Consider the following 23,539-nt stretch of genomic DNA (forward strand, 5'->3'; position numbering starts at 1 on the left):
TATGCCTGGTCACAATTCTGTCTGTAACATTAATTAGATCGATGACAGAAAACACTGAACAATCTTTTTAGTTATAAACCTAATCTGTCACTTACATCACTGAGTCCCACCACCAAAACAAGGTCAACTTCAGTGGCACCTGGTTGTGGCATTACAGGGTAAAGTCTAGGGGGTTCCAGTCCACCACGGGGCATCTACAGTATACAGTATACCAACACGCTGTCCGTGTCCGGGAGAGGGAAGCTGTGCTAGCGACTCCAATGGACTGGGGAGGCACTAATACTATGTCGTCCCGGTGGGGGCTCCTCGCTGGGTAAATACGGCACAACAGCAGTGGCAACATTTGCGGGGAAGGCATTGGCATAATGACAAAGAAAAAAAAAGAGGTGACAATAACTGGCAACTCTAAAAAATACAATGAAAAGAACAAGGCTGAGTATTCTCTCTCTCTTTTTTTTTAGGGACTGGAAGGGAAGGCCCCGCCCCTCAGCTTTGATAGGCTGGCCAGGAGCAGCAGCAGCATGGGACGCTGTGTCCATCTCACTCACTGCTTCCAGACAGTGGAGTCACGAAGATGCCAAAAGAAAAGCCACGAGCGGCAGGCGTCTCTTCCGGGTTTTTAGACAGCTGGTGGATGCAAATGAAGCTCCACCCGCGCGGCAACTTGGAGCGTTGGTGGAGCTGCTTCATTTCCAATCACCAGCTGTCTAAAAACCCGGAAGAGACGCCTGCCGCTCGCACCTCCTCTCCTCCCGATCTCTTTCATCTGAGCAGAGCTTCTGAAGTCACCTCAACTCACACCACCATCACAACACAGTGAGCTGGTCTGAGCAGAGCTTCTGAAGTCACCTCAACTCACACCACCATCACAACACAGTGAGTCTATTCTTCTCTGTGATGTCCCAGCAGGAAGTCTTCTCGATCATCATCTTCATGGTTTACATTATATCAATCTAATCTAATCATATTATATTATATACAAATCTCTATTCTGTCACCTTTAGGATCTTAAGGATTCTGGTTTGTTAACGATTCCCTCTTAACGGTCAGAATCCTTAACGGTTACCCTTTGACGAACCCTATATTTATCAAAGATTTTAATGAATGCCAAAGTTATATAGATTTGTTTAAGCACAGTGTCTGTAACTCAGAGTTATGTCAGTCCTTGATATAAAAATAAAAAAAGTTTGAGAACCACTGCTATTGTAATTGTCTAGCAGACATGAAGTCCACATACCAGCTCTGACAGTGTGGCAAACTGGTTCCAAGTGTGATGGAACAGCTCCTCAATGCTGGTTCTGGTTCCAGTCCCGAACCCTAGTCACCATCAGAATCATCTTCTTCATCATCATCATCATCATCATCATCTTCATCATCTTCATCTTCATCATCATCATCATCTATGGGTTGACCGTGATCCCTCCTCAGCTTGAGAGACACACATTTGAGATCGGGGCGAGCATTAGCAATCTCTCCCACATGTGTCCACGTGTCCGTCTCTTCACAGTAGCACTCGATGTTGCGGACAGGCCTACATGAAAAGACGCAAACAAACAGCCATGAGAGAAATGTCTGGTGTGGACAAGAAGACACATTTTCCCAGACATTCATGGAGTAACAGTGTCATACCCAGAAAAGTCTCGCCCTCCTAGAACGTAGATCTTTCCATCCACCACAGCCACGCCATGCGAGACGCGTTTGAATTGCATGGAGGCACACATGGACCACTGCAACGTCTGGGGGTTGAAGCACTCCATGGTATTTTCACATGTCTGAATATGATTAATATCATTACTCATACCACCTATATAGACAAACAACAATGAACAGGATGGTATGAATATTATTAACATAACTCTCACCACCTATATAGACAAACAACAATGAACAGGATAGTGAGTGATATTATTATTAACATAACTCTCACCACCTATATAGACAAACAACAATGAACAGGATAGTGAGTGATATTATGTGCCCAAACTATAGAGAACTTTAAGTGAGACTATTATGGAACCAAGATCAGTGGTGGAAAGTAACTGAATACATTTACTTAAGTACTGTACTTTTAATTTACTTTATTACACAGTAATCAACTTGACTGCTTAATGAACAGTAAAGACATCAGGATTAGGTTAAACCTGGCTGTTAGCCTGGTCCGGAGGAGGCTTAGTCCACAGCATTAGTTTCCATGGTAACTAGTGTGGCATTAGTTTCCATGGTAACTAGTGTGGCATTAGTTTCCATGGTAACTAGTGTGGCATTAGTTTCCATGGTAACTAGTGTGGCATTAGTTTCCATGGTAACTAGTGTGGCATTAGTTTCCATGGTAACTAGTGTGGCATTAGTTTCCATGGTAACTAGTGTGGCATTAGTTTCCATGGTAACTAGTGTGGCATTAGTTTCCATGGTAACTAGTGTGGCATTGCTTTCATGAAACCGAATCAAGCCTCAACATATCCAGGTTAACTGGCAAAATTAATCTGGCAAGATAAACCAGCTTTCATGAAACCGGTTAATCACTGATCCAGGATATATTAAGCCAGGATATCTGTTAAATCCAGGTTTAATCTCTAATCCAAGTTTCCTGAAACAGGTCCCAGATCAAACATTACATTTATGAACACATTATACATTCAATTCAATTCAATTTTATTATAGTGTCAAATCACAACAAGTTGTCTCAAGACACTTTACAACCAACAAAGAACCACCCATTACTTATTACAATTCTATAATTCAACAGGGATTCAATGATACAACAGGGAAAGGGGCCTTATGTTTGGTACTGCAAGAACATATTTAATTTCTCTCAAGTAGAAAAGTATTTCTATATTCTCCAAGTACTTCTTCCACCACTGACTAAGAGCCTTTAAAGGACCACTTCACCACTTTTCAACAACTCCTGATATGTAGAAGACCTACATATGGTGCATGAGTCATACTGAGGACCTAGTCCCCGATTGGCTGCCACACACGCTTCTGTCATGTATTGGTTACTCAGGGTCACATGACCATGTGAACAGGTAACAGGAAGCAGGCATTAGAAATATTTAGAGACAACCAATGTTATGTAACGTAATGTTATGATTAAGACCGGCCGGTTGAGAGGAGCGTTCGTTACTAAATAAAGAAACCAGCGCTTCTTTTACCTGACAAATATCACTGTGTGATCATTTCTTGTTTTCTACTCAGTCTGTGTCTCATAGGAGGGCTCTGGGCAGTTCAGAAAACCGTCCACCAGTGGCATCATCGTTAGGCAGATGTTTTTTAAGCAAGATTAAAAAAATACCATTCCATTATCACATTGCAACTTGTCAGAGATAGAAAGCCTGTGGGTTCTATCGGCTTGGATTCCCCATCGATGATGTCACTTTCTGAACTGGCCACAGCCCTCCTATGAGACTGAGTAGGAAAAACATTATGGCATTTTATCATGAACATTAGTGAGGACTAATTATACAAGTAAGATGCACGAACGCAGCTCGTAAATTGCAATAACAATTAGAATGAATGATGTCTTTGTTTGTTTTTTGTATATATATATATATATTTCTTTTTTAAAGTTTTCTACTGTGTGTGTGTGTGTGTGTGATACAGCTCCGCCCTCTGGTGGCGGGCGGGTGGTGTCACAGCATGACACAGACAGACATTTCTGCCTGGGTTACATCGTCAGTGTTGGGCAAGTTACTTTGAAAGCGTAGCTTGTAAAGCTACAAGTAGCTCACCATGGCAGTAGCTTGATCAAGCTACATAGCTACCCCTGGAGAGATGTAGCTTGTAAAGCTACAGCTACATGGAAAAAGTAGCTCAAAGTAGCTCAGCTACTTTTTATTTTTCAGCGTTAAATTGAGAATGTACATGCGGGAGACCCCTCCTCCCCTCTGGGAGACCCCTCCTCCCCTCTGGGAGACCCCCCCACCCTGCTCCCCTCGGGGAGACCCCTCCTCCCCCTGCTCCCCTCTGGGATTCCCCTCCCACCCTGCTCCCCTCTGGGAGACCCCTCCTCACCCTGCTCCCCTCTGGGAGACCCCCCCACCCTGCTCCCCTCTGGGAGACCCCTCCTCCCCCTGCTCCCCTCTGGGAGACCCCCCCACCCTGCTCCCCTCTGGGAGACCCCCCCACCCTGCTCCCCTCTGGGAGACCCCCCCACCCTGCTCCCCTCTGGGAGACCCCCCACCCTGCTCCCCTCTGGGAGACCCCTCCTCCCCCTGCTCCCCTCTGGGAGACCCCCCCACCCTGCTCCCCTCTGGGAGACCCCCCCACCCTGCTCCCCTCTGGGAGACCCCCCCACCCTGCTCCCCTCTGGGAGACCCCCCCACCCTGCTCCCCTCTGGGAGACCCCTCCTCCCCCTGCTCCCCTATGGGAGACCCCTCCCCACCCTGCTCCCCTCTAGGAGACCCCTGCTCCCCCTGCTCCCCTCTAGGAGACCCCTCCTCACCCTGCTCCCCTCTAGGAGACCCCTCCTCACCCTGCTCCCCTCTAGGAGACCCCTCCTCCCCTCTAGGAGACCCCTGCTCCCCCTGCTCCCCTCTAGGAGACCCCTGCTCCCCCTGCTCCCCTCTAGGAGACCCCTCCTCCCCTCTAGGAGACCCCTGCTCCCCCTGCTCCCCTCTAGGAGACCCCTCCTCCCCCTGCTCCCCTCTAGGAGACCCCTGCTCCCCCTGCTCCCCTCTAGGAGACCCCTCCTCACCCTGCTCCCCTCTAGGAGACCCCTCCTCCCCTCTAGGAGACCCCTGCTCCCCCTGCTCCCCTCTAGGAGACCCCTGCTCCCCCTGCTCCCCTCTAGGAGACCCCTCCTCCCCCTGCTCCCCTCTAGGAGACCCCTCCTCCCCATGCTCCCCTCTAGGAGACCCCTCCTCCCCCTGCTCCCCTCTAGGAGACCCCTGCTCCCCCTGCTCCCCTCTAGGAGACCCCTGCTCCCCCTGCTCCCCTCTAGGAGACCCCTGCTCCCCTCTAGGAGACCCCTGCTCCCCCTGCTCCCCTCTAGGAGACCCCTGCTCCCCCTGCTCCCCTCTAGGAGACCCCTGCTCCCCCTGCTCCCCTCTGGGAGACCCCTGCTCCCCTCTAGGAGACCCCTGCTCCCCCTGCTCCCCTCTAGGAGACCCCTCCTCACCCTGCTCCCCTCTAGGAGACCCCTCCTCCCCCTGCTCCCCTCTAGGAGACCCCTGCTCCCCTCTAGGAGACCCCTGCTCCCCCTGCTCCCCTCTAGGAGACCCCTGCTCCCCCTGCTCCCCTCTAGGAGACCCCTGCTCCCCCTGCTCCCCTCTAGGAGACCCCTGCTCCCCCTGCTCCCCTCTGGGAGACCCCTCCTCCCCTCTAGGAGACCCCTGCTCCCCCCTGGGAGACCCCTCCCACCCTGTGATACCAGGGCCAATCAGAGGCCAATTAGAGGCAGCTGTCAAGTGCTGATATGCCCTCAAAGCAATCAGAAAAAGGAACAGTCCTTGATTTTTCAAAGGGGGTTCTAGTACAAGAATGAACACAGCAACCAATGGTCAAAATTAATATATTTCTTTCATGTTATTGCCCAAAATTGTAGCTTGTAACTTGAGTAGCTAAGCTACAAAAAATGACCCAAAAGGTAGCTGAGCTACTTGACGAGGTACACAAATATGAATGTAGCTAAAATACCACAAGCTACAGCAAAATGTAGCTCAGCTACGTAGCTCAGCTACATGTAGCTTAATACTCCCCAACACTGTACATCGTTCACTGCATTCGCAATCATTGCATTCGCAATGAACATCTTGAAAAGTGGTAAAGTGGTCTTTTAAGTAAGAAGAGGTACGATACCTATAACGTAGATCTTTCCATTCAGAACACAAGCAGCTGAATTACATCGTGGAATCTGTATAGGAGCGAGTTGTGTCCACACAGATGTTTTAGGGTTGTACTTGGCCGAGACATTGTCCATTGTTTTACCACCTAGAGTCCAGGAGGACACACACGTCAAAACATAATTCACTGTCAACAGGAGAAGCATGGATACATAATAAGAATAGCAAAGTATTTGTACATTTTCAGTGAACCATATGCTTTTTCCACCCTAAAAAGGTATTATTATTAAATATTAAGGTTCATAAGTTCATAAGTATAGCTGGTTTGCCTGGTGGGTGGTGATGGTTGGTGATCCACCTGAATTGAAGCCGCACCCACAGCTGTTGTTGTATGTATGATAAGGGGGAGGGGTGAAACGGCAGTTTTACACACTCTAAACGCGTGAGGAATCACCAGGCTTGAAGGTCTGTCAAGAGGAATCAGGAGGAAAGCAAGGTCCCTTTGTTGATCTTTATTTAACGTGTACAGCCGTCCACGGATGCTGCAAGCACACAGGCCGGTCTCCCCAGCAGGCATAACCATACAAGCACAGAGTTACAGTTTATATGGCAGTTTAGTCCCACCCACAAGGTGGACCCAGAAGTGAATACAATCTCTCTAGATGTAAGGACCATTTGCTTACACACAAAGGAAGAGGGGGGGTGGGGGGACAGGTGAGAAGAGGCTCCAGGACAACAGAGCCACGTGTTAATTTCTGTTGTTCTCACAGCAAGGCTCAGAGCTTCCAAGCTAAGGTTGTCTAGACTATTTAGTGTATTCAAATTACCTTTAGGTGATGGGAAATTCTCTGTCAAATCCTTCCTCTTGTTAATTAAACAACAGCTTAATTAAACAATAATTGTGAATTTTCCATCAATATCAAAATAATACATCATAATACATTTGAAGAAAATACATAAAAAATAGAAGTACTTGTAACATATTTGAGCTAAGCAAAAGAATGACACATGGGTTTAACAATCGTGGCTAGGCAATCAAATAAACCAATAAATCCCTAAAAATGATACTAATACAGTACCCTGTTGAATCAATTTGACCTGTATTTAGCACAGCAAACTATAACATAACAAATAAACAGAAAACATCATATTTCCAAACAATATTTTCTTTCCAGGTATACGGTCGAGTGATCCCCCCACTTTTTTTCTTTTTCTTTTTAATTGGGCTGTCTGATAGGGGGAGGTGTGTGTGTGTATGTGTGTTGAGTCTCATGGTGGGTAAGTCACATGGTACTCCTTAGCAGACTTCCGAAAAGTGTCTCTCCAAGTCCATTTCCACTTCACCTTCTTTTTCTTTCCACCAGGATTGGAAAATAAAGGCTTCTTTCTGGCCTTAGATTTAAGAAATGGAGGCGTGAACCTCTCCTTTCCTGCCAACTCTGACAGTGCGTGTAAAAACTTACGGAACGCAACTGCCGGTACTGCGGTCATCTCCTCCTTCATTGGTTGGCCCGCTGGAACCTTCCCTGGGCGTGTAAGTGTGTACACCTCTCCCACCGCCTGTTGAACGAGTAGATTCTTGGCCACACCCTCGACGTCCGTCGCTGGTTTGACGATTAGGGTCGTGTAGGTAGGCTCCAGGGCCTCCGTCTCTAGACAGCCGCCTGCCGCCTCTGTAGTCAGCAGCCCATCCAGGGCCTCCGTCTCTAGACAGCCGCCTGCCGCCTCCGCCCTTGTAGTCAGCAGCCCTCCTGCGCTGTGCACAGGAGATGTCCCCTTGCCCTCGACGTCTGTCGCTGGCTTGTCTCCGGTCCCGGGCTGCTCTGCTCCTGCTGGTTCTGTTCTCCCCACCTCGATGTCCGACGATTCCCTCTTGGTTGAAGGCTGTGGACCGTCCGCGTGGTTCTCCCAGGCACTCCCGGCTCCCACAGGCACCGTCTCCTCTACGTACGTAGCTGGCTGGATGTCATCGGCTCCCCATGCCACTGCATCACCCACAGGTTTCTCCGCCATGGGCTGTTCTGATGCACCCTGTGCGCGTCTCGCTGTCCCAGGCCCTCTTCTTCCCTGCTCATGTGGCGGTGTGCTGCCCTGGGTGATGATGACACTGCTGCGATGGGGCCCTGTCCCCCCATGGCTGCCAGGGGTGGACGGATGCACAGATGGAAGCAAGGTCTGTGGTTTCCGTGTCGTGTCCGCATCGTCACTGTTGGCCAGCTCTGGGCCAGGGATGCCAGTGCAGGATGGACGTCGGCTCTTAGTAGTGTCATTGGACCGAGCGGAGCCTTCCTTGTGTCGAGCCTCTTTCAATAGGCCCAGTGCAGCGGATATCAGGATTACCGCTGGAGTAGACGGCTGCAGGCCTGCAGCAACAGTTTCCAGAAGGCTGAGCACAGCGGACACCAGGATTGGCGTTGGAGTCGAGGGCTGTAGGCCCGTAGCAACAGTCTCCAGAAGGCTGATCGCAGTGGACACCAATATTGCCGTTGGAGTAGAGGGCTGTAGGTCTGCAGCAACAGTTTTCAATAGGCGGAGCGCAGCGGATATCAGGACCGCTGCTGGAGTAGAGGGTTGCAGGCCCGCAGCAAGAGCCACAGCCGTCCGTTGTAGCTGGATGGCAGATTGACCGGCCCGCATGGAGCCCAGGCAGCTCAGGTCCAGGGTCTGCTGTGGAGGAGACAAAGGAGAATTCTGAGGAGCCAGTGGCCCGCTCTCTTCCCTCAAAGAATCTATGTTTGGAAGTTCCCTCATATGACTCTCCCGTTGTCTAAATTGTGCTTCCTCCATCCACATTGAAAATACTTTCCTGTGGCGGTCACATCTGTCAAGTTTGTGCGTTTTAATTGACTTTTTCTTTCTCATTTTCTTCTCAGCTTCTCTTAGTAGTCGGTCTAAGTCAAGCAATTTTTTTATACTTAAAGAGCCTTGTTCTGGGAACCCCATCTGTTTCCACTCATCAAGACAGTCTAATGCTTCTGGACCATATTTTGCAACCATCCCGCTCATGAGAGGAGACCATCTTTCTTTGTCTTCTGCCACTGGCGCACTTTTTTTATTTCCCATACTGACTATCTATGTAACACGGTAATCTTTGTGCTACAAACTTTACTTGGTCTAAACACGGTATCTTTATGTCTTATCTGAGAGTAACAAGATGTCTTTATGTTGTTTACAACAAGGTTCTTATGCTATTCTCAGTATAACAAGGTGTCTTTGTGTTTACAAACTTACTTCTCTTTCTTTACTGGACTTAATGCAAAACGCTGTATCTTTATGTTTTCTTTATGTTGTTTTCAACAAGGTTAACAAGGTGTCTTTGCGTTTGCAAACTTGGCTTAATGCAAGGTCTCTTTTCTTAGGCTAGGCTTGCTGCTGTATTTTGAATCAAGCATACTTGACTATTACAATAGATAGGTTGGCAAAATATGGTCTTAGAATTTATAATTAGCTCTTCAATTGTCTGAAATTTGGAAGATTCTCACCGTTTTTTTAGTGTAGCCACAGGGTTTTTTTTTAAATCCAGGCGTTGAACTCCATTGATGCAGCCATGATTCTTCTGTCCTTTTTGGAGCGGTTCGTTGACGTCAGTTGTGGCTTGATTTTCCGGAGCTCAACGACACAGGATCCACACTTCTAGACACCAAATGAAATGGCAGTTTTACACACTCTAAACGCGTGAGGAATCACCAGGCTTGAAGGTCTGTCAAGAGGAATCAGGAGGAAAGCAAGGTCCCTTTGTTGATCTTTATTTAACGTGTACAGCCGTCCACGGATGCTGCAAGCACACAGGCCGGTCTCCCCAGCAGGCATAACCATACAAGCACAGAGTTACAGTTTATATGGCAGTTTAGTCCCACCCACAAGGTGGACCCAGAAGTGAATACAATCTCTCTAGATGTAAGGACCATTTGCTTACACACAAAGGAAGAGGGGGGGTGGGGGGACAGGTGAGAAGAGGCTCCAGGACAACAGAGCCACTTGTTAATTTCTGTTGTTCTCACAGCAAGGCTCAGAGCTTCCAAGCTAAGGTTGTCTAGACTATTTAGTGTATTCAAATTACCTTTAGGTGATGGGAAATTCTCTGTCAGGGGTTAGGGGAGGGATGATATTGTGATGTCACTACGTCACTGTTTTTTTCATTGGCACGTTTGACTGTCAAGGTTTCAGCCTCCAGGTAGAAACCCTAAATACAAAGGGAAGACATCATTGCACATAACAACCACAAGGGCTCTAATGAAGTGCTGTCAACTCATAAACACATGAAAGAACGGGGAGGGAAAACGGCACTCCGTTAATCTTCAACACTGCATGAAAAACACAACCTCATGAAACCCAGAAGGCTGAACCTGCAGGTCCATAAATCTGTTCCATACCAATAAAGAGATGATAGAGATGTCCATCCAGTGCAACCACGTTACAGGAGTGAAATTGCCAATACGCCTCTGCCACAGTGACAGACTCCATGAGTTGCCACGTGTCTGTGTGCTGGTCATATTGTTCAATTGAGTATTTCCTAGAAGAGCTCTGGCCTCCCACTGCAGACACACATCCATCCAGCATCACCAGGCCTGTGGAACACGTGGGGTTGAACAGGGGGAAAATACATTTTACATTTTAAACAGGCCTCTGAAATCAACCTCTCCGACTACCACCAATTAATCTCCATCAACAACTGTCAAGGCTCATTCATAGTCTGGATTTTCAGGGGTGAGGTGACCACCACTCCTTAGTCTTTTGTGTCAAGCGCTTTGGGTATTTAGAAAAGCGCTATATACATTTGAGCTATTAGTATTATTATCAACCCATTCTGACCTGAGATCAGATTAAAAAAAAAAGTCTTCTACATCCTGACAGTTTTCTGAAAAAGCTATGTTTCTATGTCAGTGGTTCATTGATTTTTCGAAAATAGCAGACCTACAAGCTCGTAGCACGCCACTCGGTGGCGCGCTATGAGCTTGTAGATCTGCTATTTTTCAATAGCTAAAGCATAACATAATGCTAACACCAAAAGGGGTTCCCGCCTAAAATGGGTTAAAGGGGTTCATTTGAATGTTATAGTTTGACAATCTTACTGAAATAATAGTGTGGCTCAATCATGGAAGCCATCGTCAACCATGAGTTATGAAGAACATCATAGCGCCACATCTCTCTGCTAACGACATAATCATCATCACGGCCTCCAGCCAAATACAGACTGGAACCTATGGTGGAAGAAGAGCAGAATTATAGAGTTATACCTTCTGTACAACACAAAGTCTTACTGTGTTTACTGTATGGTATAACACTACATCTTACTGTATGATGTAACACTACATCTTACTGTAACTTAATGTATGGTGAGGTACTATAGTTGAACTTGTGAATCCATCACAAATAAAATACACAAACTAAAAAAACCTCAATAGATAAACAATAGATACTTTGACTCTATTGGCTGCCCCTGTATCGCTCACGTGCATGTTCTAATTATCAAGATTACATTGATTCCTATACGAATGGCAGCTTGTCCAACATGATCGTTGCTAAGCGTGTGGCTTAGCGTTAGCGGTGCCGGTCTGTCTATTCAGAGGTGAAAAACTAGGATCCATTACAGGTCCTAAGTTGATTGACTGATGGTAATCCTCACCTGATGATGTTGCAACCACAGCATACTCATGTAAGTCCCTGGGAATTTGTCCAAGACTCCTCAGTTGATTGGTCAGTGGATCAAAGCTCTCAACTTTGTCAATGCCCTGTTTGGTTTTAGTCTTTCCGAATCCCAGCATCACAATCACTTCAAGCAGAGAAGGAGGAGCAGGTGAGACAGAGAAGATTTAAGAGTTTAAGGAGAGCCCAAATGTACATAATTGTTTGAGCTTTCAGTGTGGCAGCCCCAACCCTCTGGAACTCTCTCCCCATGGAGAGTAGAACCTTCTGGGATAGAGGCTGCAGTGTGGCAGCCCCAACCCTCTGGAACTCTCTCCCCAGAGAGGCAGCACTACATTAGTAGTCACTGGATGAATCCAGGAGACAATTGGTGTGCATTCTGACATCAAAAACACAAAACAAAATGAGAAGAAATAATGGAATCATGATGTAATAACCATTATGAAGCCTGAAAACCAGTCATATTCTTTATTGGCAGATAAGCTTTTTCCAGCATCATCAGGTGCAACATGCATGTGTCCAGCAGGGTACCTGTGATCCTGCGTGGGCGTGCTGTGTCAGAGTATGGCTGCTCCCCCTTGGCCTCAGATATGAACCTCCGACAGCCCTGCTGTTCTTTCACCACCTCCAGACTCTCAACCACAGTGTGGAGGTAGGAGGGACTGATGAGAGGCAGACGGATGTGCTCCAACACCTTCAAGAACACACAGAACACCAAATATTAGTACTAGTCCAACTGGATATTGGGTGATCAACATGATAGAGACCTCCGATTGTCTTACAAGGCGAGAGAATAAGAAATGACTGACCTGTCCAAAGCTCTGCTTGTGGGTAGGACTCTTGTTTAAATGACTGACCTGTCCAAAGCTCTGCTTGTGGGTAGGACTCTTGTTTAAATGACTGACCTGTCCAAAGCTCTGCTTGTGGGTAGGACTCTTGTTTAAATTACTGACCTGTCCAAAGCTCTGCTTGTGGGTAGGACTCTTGTTTAAATGACTGACCTGTCCAAAGCTCTGCTTGTGGGTAGGACTCTTGTTTAAATTACTGACCTGTCCAAAGCTCTGCTTGTGGGTAGGACTCTTGTTTAAATGACTGACCTGTCCAAAGCTCTGCTTGTGGGTAGGACTCTTGTTTAAATGACTGACCTGTCCAAAGCTCTGCTTGCGGGTAGGACTCTTGTCTAACCACAGCATGGCAGCCTCAAACACCATGTCCTCCTCAGGAACATTCAGATGGTCACTGGAGAGAACCTCCGTCAGCCTTTCCACGGAGAGAGAGAGAAACTCCTCCTATTGGTAGAGGGGGGAAAAAAACACAATTAGCTGATAGATGAAGACTGTTCCCAGACTTCACACTGAAGTCACATTTTCTCGTCTGAAATGTAACAAATGTTCACTGGTGATAGATGGTTTGACTTTTCACTAATAATCATGATAAAATGGCACGATTTTTTTCTACTCAGTCTGTCTCCTCGGAGGGCTGTGGGCAGTTTAGGAACCGTCTTCCAGTGACATCATCAGTAGGCAGATATTAAACAATCTTCTTTTACAAAAATGTTTAGATTTTCATTATCGTGAGAATGATGGCTTCGATGATGTCACTGGAGGACGGTTTCTGAACTGCCCACAGCCCTCCTATGAGACACAGACCGAGTAGAAGAAAAAAAAAGGTTGAAAAGTGGTGAAGTGGTCCTTTAATGCGTATATGTAATCAATGTGACGTGACTGATTGAATGTTTCTACCCAGGTGTTCTGGGTCAGTTGTGATGGTGGGAAGTTGAGTAATGGTAATAAAACAAACACTGAGGTAAATGTATGATCCTCAACCACTGACCTTCTGGTAGAGGACACTGAAGTGTTCCAGAATGTGATCCAAGCTGTGTTTCTTCAACATTTCACAGGAGTGGTCGTCAGCACTGCAGTAAAACTCCACACAGTTGGTGGTGTCCAAGTGACGCTTCATGTATTCACAGCAGGCCTCTCGAACAGACGTGACTTCCAGCAGGTCTGATGCTGCTAGCAGGGACTAGAAAAATGAACACATTAGCTTCATGGGGAACTGATGTTATGTAGGACTAACTTGGAGACAATGACTGATGTTTATGATAATAATAAAATACATTACCTGCACATTATCAGCAGAGATGGACACCTTAGACGTGTAGGCGTAGTTCACCAGCAAACCAATCATCTGAGGTTCCAGTCCACTGATGGTCACTCTGTCCTGTATGGACTCCCTCATACCAGACGTAAACATGGCCTGTGCACGTTGGAAAGGAGAACGGTTGGCTGGGGAGTGTCCATAGTTTCTTTCTTATTTACATTGTTAATTGATTAATTAATTTGGTGTAGAAGTAGAGTGATATTTGGTAACGGTTCATGTGAAAGCCAAGGCAAACGTTAAAGGACCACTTCACCACTTTTCAACCTATCTTCATATACTAGGTCCTCACTAATATTCATGATAAAATGGCACGATGTTTTTCCTACTCAGTCCGTGTCTCATAGGAGGGCTGTGGGCAGTTTAGAAACCGTCTTCCAGTGACATCATCATTAGGCAGATTATTTTTTAAACAAGATTTTTTTTTACAAAAATGTTTAGATTTTCATCATCGTGAGAACGACGGCTTCCATTTTCGCATTGCAACTTTTCAGGACTAGAAAGCCTGCAGTTTCTATTAGCTTGTGTTCCCCATCGATGATGTCACTGGAAGACGGTTCATGAACTGCCCACGGCCCTCCTATATGAGACACAGACTGAGTAGAAACAAATCGCGCCATTTTTTCATGATTATTAGCGAGGACCAATTATATGAAGATAGGTTGAAAAGTGGTGAAGTGGTCCTTTAAATGTCATTGCCTTAACAGCAGCAGCTCAATAGAGCGTTGCAGTCCCGCCTCCCTTTCATGACGACGAGAGCCCCGGAAGAGGATTCCCTGTTTATTGTCCCCATAAAGTTTTTAAAATATATTTATTTAAATACGTTTACGCCGCGGACAAAGCTAACTCTTGTTGTGACAAATCATGACAATAAACACAATGTATTGGGCTGATCAAATAATTAGTAAGAAGAAGAAGTGTTGTACCCTGCCTTTTTTCTTCTCTCTCATTATTTTATCGGACCAAAACATTGTGTTTATTGCAGGGGGGCAGTCAGACAGATATTTTGTGAAGCCACTGAGGAAATCGGGATTTCCTGAAAGTTCATATAATGGCCTGTTGTGGCGCTGTCATTGGACCCAGAAAAACCCATAGCCCCATAGAAGTCCATGTATTTGGGCCCAACTTCACCTAGACAGTATTACCTTAATAAACATGGTCATGAATACTTTCTGCTTCCAGTCACTAGTTTAAAGTCTCATTTCTAATGTCATAATATTCTTTTTGGAAAATTATGGTCCCATTTATTTAAAAAATTACCATAAAGTCACGCATGTTCTGAGGGGCGTGGCTACCGTTACAGTCTATGATCGGGATTCCCCGCCCACTCGAGTCAAAATAAAAACCAACGGAGAAGAAGTCCCGCCTCGTTGTCTGGGCCAGCCAATGGCCAGCCAATGGCCAGCTGGGCTAACACGGATCTAGAAAGATGGCGACTTACAATACAAGGACTGACAGGCTTCATTTTACGTTCATGTTAGACCCGGAGAACGCTTTGTCCATATTTTTTACAGTCTATGGTTTATTGTCATGATTTGTCACAACAACAGTTGGCTTTGTCCACGGCGAAAACGTCTTTAAATAAATACTTGAAAACTCTATGGGGAAAATGAACAGGGAATTCTCTTCAATCAATCAATCAGATTTATTGTTACTTCCACAAAAATACACTGGGCATACAGGGGAGCAAAATACCGTTCTCCATGGCTCATGGTGCTTCACATTTAAAAACAATAGACACATTAAAAAGAGGCAAAGCCTTATTAAAAAAACATTAAGAAGGTAAAAGGAGCAGACAACATCCGGGCCTGTAGTCGGGGGTGGGAATGCGACGCTCAGGGGTGCATTTACCTCAAAGTAAGGGCTGAAGGAGGCCAGGACATGACGATGGCAGGGGACCTCCTGTCCCTCACAGACCAGAATCACATCACACAAGAACCTGTTGAGACGCAGCCTGTTGAGACCCTCTAACAGCTTGTTTGGATGGTGGAGGTCCACAAACACCGAGGCCTTCAGGGAGGATGGAGGTACACTGGTGCCGTCCACCTGAATGCAACGACAACAACATCAACATCCAGAGGGACATTTAAATGCAGACAAATAAACCACTATCAATCTGTGAGTCATGTTGCTGATCTGGAAATGATGCTTGGAAACGGTCACTCACATGGTCAGTGTCCAGTCTCATCCTCTTGGCAGCCTGTGGTGATTCTCTCTGGCTGGCAGCATCCAGGATGTTGTCAGCCATGGCTGAGGTGAGGTGGAGAGAGAACAGACAACATTACTGTTGTGCTTACACCAACTTTATTATTATTGGTCATATGTTATCATCTATAGAAGAAAGAATACATGCTACATCACTAAAATATAGTACATAGCATCATTCATATTACACTGAAAAATACAGGCTATATACTAGCCGCAATTTGTAATACTAGATTTTTTAAATAAATGGTATGAATCTAGAGTTGCAATACCCTGGAGGCGGTACAATTGGATGTCAATAAACAAGGCAGGAAGAGAGGAATCAAAGCTTCCAAATTGGTCAAACATAGATTAAAAATACTTAACAGCTTCCGCTTCCAGCTTAACACAGGAGAATTCGCAGCAGTGTACGTTGTAAACTAGAGTTCACACATTCAGAAGCCCTCAAACGAACAGAAGCCCTCAAACAGCGCAGAAACGACGTTACCGAAGGTATTTATGTCTGCGTTCCATCATTTCCATACGAAAACACATCACCGCACAGGGACCCAATGGGTAGCCCGGTTCGGCACGATAGATTGGGCTGACCCAGGGGGTTCCGAGAGGGGCTATCAATCCACGAACCTCATAGAGACAACAGTCCATGTGCAAACACTTGGCAACACGCAGAAGTACACCATTCTAATATCTGCCTAGCCCTCCAAGCAGAACCCAATGCTACTGAAGTCTCTGACATTTGTTCAACCCAGTGCATTGGGTCCTGTTGCACCACTACCATGCCACCTGGTACGCGGCCATTCTTAAACATAAACAACATGTTTAGCGCCTGTCTGCGCTCTTTGACGACATTTCTCAGTGTGAGCGTTTCTGAATATGTGAAGTATAAGTACCCATACATGCCGCTGCGAATATCTCCTGTGGCGCGGAAGCCGTTAAGTATTTTGTTTGACCGATTTGGTCGCTTTGATTCTTCTCTTCCTTCCTTGTTTATTGACACCTCATTGTACCGCCTATCTGGCTAGCTAGTGGCGCTATAGCTATGACAGAGCAGATCAGAGGCAGGGACGTAGCCGCACAAGCCAACCGCACACCGGGAGGCGGTACAATAAACGGTAAACAAACAAGAAGAAATAAAGCGACCAAATCGGTCAAACAAAGATTAAAAATACTTAACGGCTTCCGCGCCACAGGAGATATTCGCAGCGGGATGTATAGGTACTTAAAGTTCCCGAATTCAGAATAACTCAAGCAAAAAGAGGCCGTCACACGGCGCAGATTCAATCTTAGAGAGCATGTTTACTTCCGCGTTCCGGAATTCCCATACGAAAATATAGTTATGACCAGGGACCCAACATAAAACTCATCAAAATTTCAGAAAAGCTTTATGTAGGGTCCCGAAAGGGGCTAATATCTGCCTAAATCCAACGTCTATAAACAAGCTCTCACGACAACACGCATGTAATGATATGATACAAACATAACATAGCATAGCATCATTCACATTACACTGAAAAATACAGCCTATATACTAGCCGCAATTTGAAATACTAGATTTTTTTATAAATGGTATGAATCTAGAGTTGCAATACCCTCCATTGACATCCCATTGATCCAAATTGCATTTCGTATGTACTGAATATGAAATGAAATGTTTGTGTGCAGTCATTTCATTTACACAAGTATAGTTTGGTATACTATAAGCTACTACTACTACCCTCTTTCAATCCACCAACCTCATAGACAACAGTCCATGTGCAAACACCTGGCAACACGCAGAAGTACACCATTCTAATATCAGCCTAAATCCAACGTCCGACTATAAACAAGCTCTCACGACAACACGCATGTAATGATATGACACAAACATAACGTAAGCAAAACTCAAATAAACAAACCTTGTTGTTCTGCCTACAAATCCAAAGTCCAACCAAGTGTTCCACAACAGACGGACAGCCGCACACAAACAGCAATGGAATTAGTCAAACAATGTAAGTTTCACTTTTAGACGTTTTAAACTTTAACAATAAGATTACTTTACTTTTGCATGCGTTCTTCACACACAGGGACGACGTGTTACCACTAACTGTGTCCGCCTGACAACAACACACTACAGTAGAAAAGTTCCGGACACTAAAGTAAATACCATTTCCGGGTTTCTGATCCGGTGATTCCGGACGGAGCGGAAATAACCTGACGTCATCATGCGGCCAGAACAGTTCACCTAAAATGTTTAGTTTGGTACAAATTGGACTTATTTATTCATTTATTTATTTGATCCCCCCAAGGGGCTTTTGTAAAACAGTTTTATAAATAAATGCTTAACCCTCATTGATAAAGCTGCAGGACAATTAAGCAATCTCAGTGGTGAATGATTTATTATACTATTCAATTGAAAATATGCAAAAGTTCGGCAGAAGTAGCAGATGTACAAGCTTGTGAAGTAGGCTATATATATTTATATATATGGTTGTCAAAAAATGATATAGGCCTAATGAACACAAAGGTTTGAGAGTGGACCTCAAGCCATATGAAGCCTAAACATCTGTGTAGGCTTTCCAATACATTCAAATACTGATTCATTCAACTATTGTATGAAAATATATTCATTCATTCATCCAAAAGCAGACAGATTTCAGAGTCATCTTAAACTTATATGACCTCTTGTCTTCATAAACTACGTTTCTCTGCACTTATTCTTATAGTCCATAATTTACCTTCACACCAAACTATGCATTTGTCATGGAATGCTGATTCGACATATGTTGGCATTTTCCCATTATGTAGAAATAAATGGTCATTAATTGACACAAGATAAGAATATAAACCTTTATTTTAGATCTTGTATGAATGTGTGAGCAATGAGTCCTTACCACCACAGCACCACTACATGGGAGCATAGGTCTGCTATAGACAACAGGTTCTGACCTCCATCATACTACAAAGTATGGATTAGAACCACAGATGGTTTAATAAATACCATCACATAAAATGTTATTTTTTTTTATAAATGTGAAACTTTCTACACTCATGTTTTCGTCATGTTTCTCCCCTCCCATCTCAATACCAGACACTGTATAATCTGGAGTGTTTTAACCTCCTCTCGGGTTCAAGGTTACATTAACACTCTTTACCGAGTACCTGCATATATATTTACATTTTACATATCTACCAGATTGGTAGTGTAGTCACATTAGTGTTTCTTTGTTGCTGACATAAATACTAAATCAAGTATAAATACAAAGATTTAACAAAGTATTTGTATCTAGACTACAATCCTGTATGTATATACTGTACACTGAATGAATATATGAATTGAAACAAAAGGAGGATGAAGATTAAATCTTATCCAACCTGGACTATTTATAAATTCCTGAATTGTTATCAGTGGTGCAAAGTATCTCAACTACAATACTTTAACAACACATTGAGGTAGTTTATTCAACTTCAGTTCTTAATAGTTACTAAATTAGTTACTTGGATTATTACAGTTATGCCTGGTCACAATTCTGTCTGTAACATTAATTAGATCGATGTATGACAGAAAACACTGAACAATCTTTTTAGTTATAAACCTAATCTGTCACTTACATCACTGAGTCCCACCACCAAAACAAGGTCAACTTCAGTGGCACCTGGTTGTGGCATTACAGGGTAAAGTCTAGGGGGTTCCAGTCCACCACGGGGCATCTACAGTATACAGTATACCAACACGCTGTCCGTGTCCGGGAGAGGGAAGCTGTGCTAGCGACTCCAATGGACTGGGGAGGCACTAATACTATGTCGTCCCGGTGGGGGCTCCTCGCTGGGTAAATACGGCACAACAGCAGTGGCAACATTTGCGGGGAAGGCATTGGCATAATGACAAAGAAAAAAAAAGAGGTGACAATAACTGGCAACTCTAAAAAATACAATGAAAAGAACAAGGCTGAGTATTCTCTCTCTCTTTTTTTTTAGGGACTGGAAGGGAAGGCCCCGCCCCTCAGCTTTGATAGGCTGGCCAGGAGCAGCAGCAGCATGGGACGCTGTGTCCATCTCACTCACTGCTTCCAGACAGTGGAGTCACGAAGATGCCAAAACAAAAGCCACGAGCGGCAGGCGTCTCTTCCGGGTTTTTAGACAGCTGGTGGATGCAAATGAAGCTCCACCCGCGCGGCAACTTGGAGCGTTGGTGGAGCTGCTTCATTTCCAATCACCAGCTGTCTAAAAACCCGGAAGAGACGCCTGCCGCTCGCACCTCCTCTCCTCCCGATCTCTTTCATCTGAGCAGAGCTTCTGAAGTCACCTCAACTCACACCACCATCACAACACAGTGAGCTGGTCTGAGCAGAGCTTCTGAAGTCACCTCAACTCACACCACCATCACAACACAGTGAGTCTATTCTTCTCTGTGATGTCCCAGCAGGAAGTCTTCTCGATCATCATCTTCATGGTTTACATTATATCAATCTAATCTAATCATATTATATTATATACAAATCTCTATTCTGTCACCTTTAGGATCTTAAGGATTCTGGTTTGTTAACGATTCCCTCTTAACGGTCAGAATCCTTAACGGTTACCCTTTGACGAACCCTATATTTATCAAAGATTTTAATGAATGCCAAAGTTATATAGATTTGTTTAAGCACAGTGTCTGTAACTCAGAGTTATGTCAGTCCTTGATATAAAAATAAAAAAAGTTTGAGAACCACTGCTATTGTAATTGTCTAGCAGACATGAAGTCCACATACCAGCTCTGACAGTGTGGCAAACTGGTTCCAAGTGTGATGGAACAGCTCCTCAATGCTGGTTCTGGTTCCAGTCCCGAACCCTAGTCACCATCAGAATCATCTTCTTCATCATCATCATCATCATCTTCATCATCTTCATCTTCATCATCATCATCATCTATGGGTTGACCGTGATCCCTCCTCAGCTTGAGAGACACACATTTGAGATCGGGGCGAGCATTAGCAATCTCTCCCACATGTGTCCACGTGTCCGTCTCTTCACAGTAGCACTCGATGTTGCGGACAGGCCTACATGAAAAGACGCAAACAAACAGCCATGAGAGAAATGTCTGGTGTGGACAAGAAGACACATTTTCCCAGACATTCATGGAGTAACAGTGTCATACCCAGAAAAGTCTCGCCCTCCTAGAACGTAGATCTTTCCATCCACCACAGCCACGCCATGCGAGACGTGTTTGAATTGCATGGAGGCACACATGGACCACTGCAACGTCTGGGGGTTGAAGCACTCCATGGTATTTTCACATGTCTGAATATGATTAATATCATTACTCATACCACCTATATAGACAAACAACAATGAACAGGATGGTATGAATATTATTAACATAATTAAGTATTCCGTCTGAACCACGACAAAGTCGATGGCCTCGTGTGCTGTTTGAGGTTTAAATCGTGTTTCTACGTAACAGTATGCCAGAGCAATGTGGCTCCAAAGTAACGTGTCGTTTTCTGTTTTTATCCGCGTTTCCCCATTGACTTTGCATGGGGCATTTTTCGCGTCGTTTATTGCGAATTACGTCGGCACGGTAACCCGAAACGGAAAGAAAAGCACAAGCACACCATTCCCGGCCGAGCCGCACGTTTCGATGTATATATTGTGGGGCTTTGGTAAACCGTGCGGCCGGCCGTAGACGTCAAAGTTTCGTGTCTTGACGATTATAATTAAGTATTGGTTGCGGATTTCAACCTGTGTTTCTGCCATTGCATGGCAGGCACCCAGAATAACCCATGTTTGCTAGCATGAATACGTGATTTGTCGCCTTGTTGGCGCAGTAGGCAGCGCGTCAGTCTCATAATCTGAAGGTCGTGAGTTCGAGCCTCACACAGGGCAGCAGTTTTACACAAAAGGGGAAACAGACAATGGCTGCTATGACAAAGAGCTGCTGCTGTTGTGCTGTGTTCACACTGGCAGCTACAAAGCAACAGGCTACAAATTGTATTCAATGGGAGCCAATTAACTTGAAGATACACAAAAAGTAGACTACAGGTAAACGGTTTTCTTCCGTGTGCTTCTTAGATATTTACAAGCATTTTCCACAAAAAGTACAGGTAAAGGGTTTTCTTCTGTGTGCTTCATACATATTTTAAAGCTTTTGCCAGAGACGGTAAAGCCAAAAGGTATCTCATTTAGTCTAAAAGAATAGCAAAATTGCCACGGGGTCTTGTTCCATATGGAAAAGTATTGTCGGAAGTGGGTTTTGAACCAACGCCTCCATTCAGAGACCAGAAGTCCCTTAACCTGGAAGGTTTGTCACCTTGAGTCTGGCGCCTTAGACCACTGGGCCATCCTGACATCCATATAAGTTCCTGGTTCAAATCCACGTATTGCTTTCCAATGTAATACCATTGTAATAACGGTGTAATGTAGTAATAATTCAACACTTATGTAATGAAACTGTAACAGTATAATAATACAATAATAGGCTATTCTCAATTTCTAAGCAGTAGTTACTATCATTTATGCATGACCTTTTAAGGGTCCAAGAATGCGTGCTCCTTGGAGAATGTGAGTATCGATCACGCTATTTCTCGCATGCTAAGTGAGCACTGTACCATTTGAGCTAATTCCCCTTGTGCAGACTGAAAGGTTGACATCAGAGCTTGCCAGGCCATTTACCAGTGGCATTTGGCCTATGTCATAAAATGTTTAATACTGGAATTAGTGTAGTAATAACCCATGTTTGCTTGCATGAATACGTGATTTGTCGCCTCGTTGGCGCAGTAGGCAGCGTGTCAGTCTCATAATCTGAAGGTCGTGAGTTCGAGCCTCACACGGGGCAGCAGTTTTACACAAAAGGGGAAACAGACAATGGCTGCTATGACAAAGAGCTGCTGCTGTTGTGCTGTGTTCACACTGGCAGCTACAAAGCAACAGGCTACAAATTGTATTCAATAGGAGCCAATTAACTTGAAGATACACAAAAAGTAGACTACAGGTAAACGGTTTTCTTCCGTGTGCTTCTTAGATATTTACAAGCATTTTCCACAAAAAGTACAGGTAAAGAGTTTTCTTCTGTGTGCTTCATACATATTTTAAAGCTTTTGCCAGAGACGGTAAGCCAAAAGGTATCTAATTTAGTCTAAAAGAATAGCAAAATTTCCACGGGGTCTTGTTCCATATGTAAAAGTATTGTCAGAAGTGGGATTTGAACCCACGCCTCCATTCGGAGAGCAGAAGTCCCCTAACCTGGAAGGTTTGTCACCTTGATTCTGGCGCCTTAGACCACTCGGCCATCCTGACATCCATATACATTCCTGGTTCAAATCCACGTATTGCTTTCCAATGTAATACCATTGTAATAAAGGTGTAATGTAGTAATAATTCAACACTTATGTAATGAAACTGTAACAGTATAATAATGCAATAATAGGCAACTCTCAATTTATAAGCAGTAGTTACTATGATTTATGCATGACCTTTTAAGGGTCCAAGAATGCATGCTCCTTGGAGAATGCGGGCATCGATCCCGCTACTTCTCGCATGCTAAGCGAGCGCTCTACCATTTGAGCTAATTCCCCTTGTGCAGACTGTAAGGTTGAGATCAGAGCTTGCCAGGCCATTTACCTGTGGCATTTGGCCTATTTCATAAAAAAGTTTAATACTGGAATTAGTGTAGTAATAATCCATGTTTGCTTGCATGAATACGTCATTTGTAGCCTCGTTGGCGCAGTAGGCAGCACGTCAGTCTCATAATCTGAAGGTCGTGAGTTCGAGCCTCACACGGTGCAGCATG

The 23,539-nt window shown here is 44.9% G+C and overlaps 1 protein-coding gene across 1 annotated transcript; it reads right to left on the bottom strand.

Moving 5' to 3' along the window:
* Positions 1 to 6,979: 6,979 nt before the first annotated feature.
* Positions 6,980 to 8,532, bottom strand: LOC310875939 (uncharacterized protein; the record flags this gene model as incomplete). Its single annotated transcript, XM_083789373.1, has 2 exons — positions 6,980 to 7,431; positions 7,546 to 8,532. 2 exons carry the CDS (start codon positions 8,530 to 8,532, stop codon positions 7,051 to 7,053), a joined length of 1,368 nt encoding a protein of 455 aa, XP_083645499.1. The 3' UTR covers positions 6,980 to 7,050.
* Between the last annotated feature and the right edge of the window lie 15,007 nt (positions 8,533 to 23,539).

The sequence above is a fragment of the Protomyctophum parallelum genome (assembly GCF_964188405.1).
Source record: "Protomyctophum parallelum genome assembly, chromosome: 18".
In the NCBI taxonomy this organism is placed as follows: domain Eukaryota; kingdom Metazoa; phylum Chordata; class Actinopteri; order Myctophiformes; family Myctophidae; genus Protomyctophum; species Protomyctophum parallelum.